The 4,579-nt window shown below is 35.2% G+C and overlaps 1 protein-coding gene across 1 annotated transcript in view; it reads right to left on the reverse strand.

Moving 5' to 3' along the window:
* Positions 34-4,579, reverse strand: part of LOC107612457 — a 14,105-nt gene continuing 9,559 nt past the window's right edge. Inside the window, exon 11 of the mRNA XM_016314156.2 lies at positions 34-258. Coding sequence (XP_016169642.1) covers positions 197-258 — 62 coding nt within the window. The 3' untranslated portion in view covers positions 34-196. The remainder of the gene's footprint in view (positions 259-4,579) is intronic.

Below are 4,579 nucleotides of genomic sequence, written 5' to 3' on the forward strand. Positions count from 1 at the left end.
TCAATTTTGACCAAAAAAAAAAAAAACATGTAAAAGAACACAAAAACAAAGGAGCAAACCCTCACATTTAGCGCTCAAAATTGCAAGCAAAAGTGTGAGTTTACTAATTACTTACTCTCCGAAAAGTATAAAGGGTTAAATACTGTAACAATGTAGAACCATGGAACTATAAATAAAGCAATACTGTGTGATCATGTTATTCAAACCAATTTATGTCCAACTGTCTTAGTTTTGTAAGCCACTTATGTGTATCTTGATATATACATGGTTTAGATGGTGTTTGCATATCACCATCATCTACATTAGGTGGTGACTCTGCATTATCAACTCTCTTACCCTTCTCAACAAGGCTGTCGTCCTGTCGGCTTCGATGTTGTCTCACCTTCACGGACAGAAGCCGAGAAACCTCGTGAAGTCCACCCCATTTTTCCAGCGCACGAGCAATATCATACTGACCTGCAGCAAATTCCATAAATAACACTCATTTTTCAGGGTTGTGTCAATTTTCACCTTTAATATGATATTTTTGTGGATCCCATACTCAATATCAATAGTGAAAATCAACACATGATGAGTTTATGTGAGATTTTTTTTCATGATTGTCCCAGTAACCCTTTTGTTTTGGTTGTTTGTAAGGCAAGGAAAGATTCATGATGGTTGCAATCTTTGTGAATCCAGCCATGCGAGTGATATTCTTCTCTTCCGTGTAAACGAAGATGCTTCCTCATCGGCATAAGCCCTTCTTCTCCATGTGCTGCAATGAACTTTAGGTGCCTAACTTGTTCTAGATATGGCTAAAATCTTAATGATTGCTAATCATGGTTCCATACATGTAGAATGCAGACTTTATTGTTATCTCGTGATAAAATCTTACTGATTGCGAATGATACAAGCAAGGAAGGAGAAATTGAGCTGGTGAATACTTCTTTGTTGTTCGTCGGTGGCAACCTATCACTTTCACAAAATGATGTTTCATCTCTGCCAACTTTTTTTTTTAATAAAAATGCTATGCATACACTAAAATCAGTCATCATGTATTTGTGTATAAATACATATGTTATTTGGTGTATTTTATATTTTAATATATATTTTATACTAGTGGCTGATTTTGATATATACCTAACATGTATATATATATATTACTACACATCTAAGTATTTTTTCATCCAAGTTTATCCAAGTAGGTCCAACACCAACAAAAATCACTCTCATTAAAAGAGCCTTATTACACGCGCTTCTTCTTCTTCTTCTTCTTTCAAATTCACGCATACGTTCTTCTTCTTCGTGCACGCCTCCTATATATTTTAATTAATATTTTTAATAATAATCTTTCGACAGTAGTATTATTATGTATGTTTAATTAACTATTCTTTAGTATCTAATATTCAATTATATTTCTATTAAATGGAAAATTGAGCATGGGAGAAAAATAATATCACTTCATGAGGTATGTATATATAATTCAGTAGTATACTTAATCCGTTTAACTTCTATTGCAAAACCAATGCTATTAGAATAGGAACTTTGATTCACAATTAGTGCTTGTTTTCTTACTTTCCAATTTTGATTCAGGGAAATTGGGTAGTTAGCAAAAAAGATGATGTATAAATTATGGGTGTAATCCTACAGCATTGTACAAGTATGGCATGGAAAAAAGGTGAACCTTTTCGTGCTGAGCTCTATTAAATTTTACTGCATTAATTACGTTTGCATCTAATATCATATCCATTAAGCATTCTTTCTAACTTTTATTTTGTTCAGTTTCTGGAAAAGCTGAAGTACTTATGTCTGCGTCGTTGCCGTCGGCTGAAACAAATTCCAGATCTTTTTGAAGCTCCCAATCTTGAAATACTCAACGCTGAAGGTTGTTATGAACTGAATGATTTCCCCTCGTATCTCACACGCCACAAGAGCCTTGTTAAACTTGTTTTATATCGTTGCTCAAGTCTTGAAACTCTTGGGAGTAAATTGGAGATGAGTTCCCTTAAGGAACTTGATCTTACTTGCTGCACAAGTATGAGGAAACCTCCAAATTTTGGAGAATGCATGAAAAATTTATCAGTTCTTTCTTTGGCGGGCACAGCCATAGAAGAACTACCCACAACTGTTAGCTGTTTAGTTGGCCTAAAGAAGTTGTACTTACAGCATTGCCAAAGGCTTACTTGCCTTCCAGACAGCATTCAAAAGTTAAAATCCCTTACAATTTTGGATCTTTCTTTCTGCCCAAATGTACTTCAATCTTTGCATTCTCTATCTGCTCTGACATCATTGAGCACACTGAGATTATCGAGATGTTTTGTCACATCTCAAGAGTCATGGTCTTACAATCTTACCAACTTAGTGTCTTTGACGGATTTGCATTTATCACAGAACAATTTTGTAAGGGTTCCAATAAATATCCATGAACTCCCCAGGCTTAGACATCTGAATCTAGACTACTGCCCTCATCTAAAGGTTTTACCAGAGCTTCCGTCAAGCTTAAGAGAGTTATATGCACAAGATTCTGAATCACTGGATACATGGCATTCGAATGTGATATCAAAGGTGTGTTGTGGCTTTGCAGCGTCAGCTAACCATGATTCTGATGGGATCTTGCAAATGTGGGTTGCACAGAAGCAAATAGGGTTGACCACAGGGGAGGAAATTCCATTGTGGTTTGTCCATCAGGAACAGGGTAATGGAGTATCAGTCACATTGCCACGTAATGAAACTTTGGCACTTGCTCTCTGTTTCCGATTATGCCCAATGAATAGTCATAACTTTCTAAAACTTACTCGAATGTTGTCGGTGATTTGCAACGGTGAGAAATTCATCAAAAAGGATTTAACTGTGATGCGTGAAACTAATCATTCTCAGCATTTCATCCTTTGCTTGACCAGTGACTATTTTGTTGACCAATTCTGCCAAGACTATCGCTTCGAACTGGTACTTCCTAGTTATTTTGAAATGAAAGTAGAGAGTTTTGGGGTTCGTTGGGTGTGCAAGCCAGACATTCAAGATTTGAAGAAAAGTGGAACCGAAACATCATAAAGAAAAGCAACTTTTGATCCGAACATGAACATCACCCCACCTTCTTCTCCTTCTGCTTGTAGGAAAAAGATGCTCATGATTTCCCCTTCTTCCTATGTGTCTCCGCTGGAGGAGGAAGAGGAAGAGTATGCTGCCATTGCGGAGAAAGGGTTCTATGTGTACCCTGTTTGTCCTGAACTATTACCTCTCTTCCCTTTGCATTCCCACAACACTTTTTCTTCAAACTCTTAGCTCTGTTACATGTTTCATTGCTAAGCTTAAAACTGTTGAGCTAAATGGTTCTCCAAATCTGAAGCTTTTGAAAAGAGCTCATTGCATACATCCAATAGTTAAAAAAGAGAACTAAGTGAAGGGCTTGGATCTATTTGAAGCTGATAAGAGTGATTCTTTAGGGGTGTCACAAATGCGGCGAGGATCTTGTGCACATGAAATCTGGGCATTTATTTTGTATGGACAATTGTGTACTGAAGCTGTCCTTTTCGCCACTTTCATGTTAAGTTCAACTGACTTCAGTTTGTCCTCAAAATTCAGGTACTCAGTTCTCTCTTGGCTTTGGTTAAAGTTTGAGCATGAAGAAACATAGAGTTGGGTTTTGATATAGGTGAGTTCATGTTATTGTTATGTGCTTTTGCAAGTGTGCATCTGTGTGCTAAATTGTATGTTTTTAATTGTAGACATGAAAAGTACAAAATTTAAAATTATTAAATGAACTAGGTTGCCATGTAGGAGCGTTTCTGTAATATGAGCATTTGAAGGCTGTTTATGTTTGTGTGTGATGGATTTTCGACTATTTTTGGTTTTGAATGTTTTCTGGAAAAATGTTTAAATTGAGTTTCATGGTGTAATTTGTTGCAATGAGGTTATAGGGAATTGTTTTTTTTAACTTTCTTTGCTGCAGCATGGAGTGAAATTCAGCAAGCATAACTAGTCAGATTTATGTAAGAGAGATTCTGAAGCAGCAAATTGAAACGCAACTTTTGAGCAAACTGAACTCATCAAGGAAAGTTATTACTTGAACAAAAACAGAACTAGTGAAGCGTTTGGTTATATTTTAATTCAGGACAAATATCTACTGATGCTCTCCTTTAATTGATATTTTCAAATGATGAGTTTATGTGATATTTTCAAATGATGAGTTTCATTATGATCGAAGATGCAAAAACAATAATTACTGCACGAGTCAATAATTATGCATTATAGAAACAAACAGTATTAATCATATAACAGAAAGTTCACTATTGACAACTAATCTATCAAATCAAATATGTGATTCATGTCCACTACAAATGAAAACTATATATTCTTATGACATGGATTATAGTGAAAATTATCAGCAGAGTTTTTCATATCATTTCTCATTTATTTTGTTAGCCATGTAAGCATTTTTCATTAACAAAGGCATAATTAGTTAATATAAGTTTATTTTTGTCAATTTCAAAATTTTGTAGGTATTGATTTTAAGGGTATTTGTAGTGTGGTCTGAATCGATTTTGAGTCAAAAACTTATCTGATAAAAACACAAATTTTACTTGTGGTGCAGTAGTGCAGT

Source organism: Arachis ipaensis, chromosome B08 (genome assembly GCF_000816755.2).
Source record: "Arachis ipaensis cultivar K30076 chromosome B08, Araip1.1, whole genome shotgun sequence".
In the NCBI taxonomy this organism is placed as follows: Eukaryota; Viridiplantae; Streptophyta; class Magnoliopsida; order Fabales; family Fabaceae; genus Arachis; species Arachis ipaensis.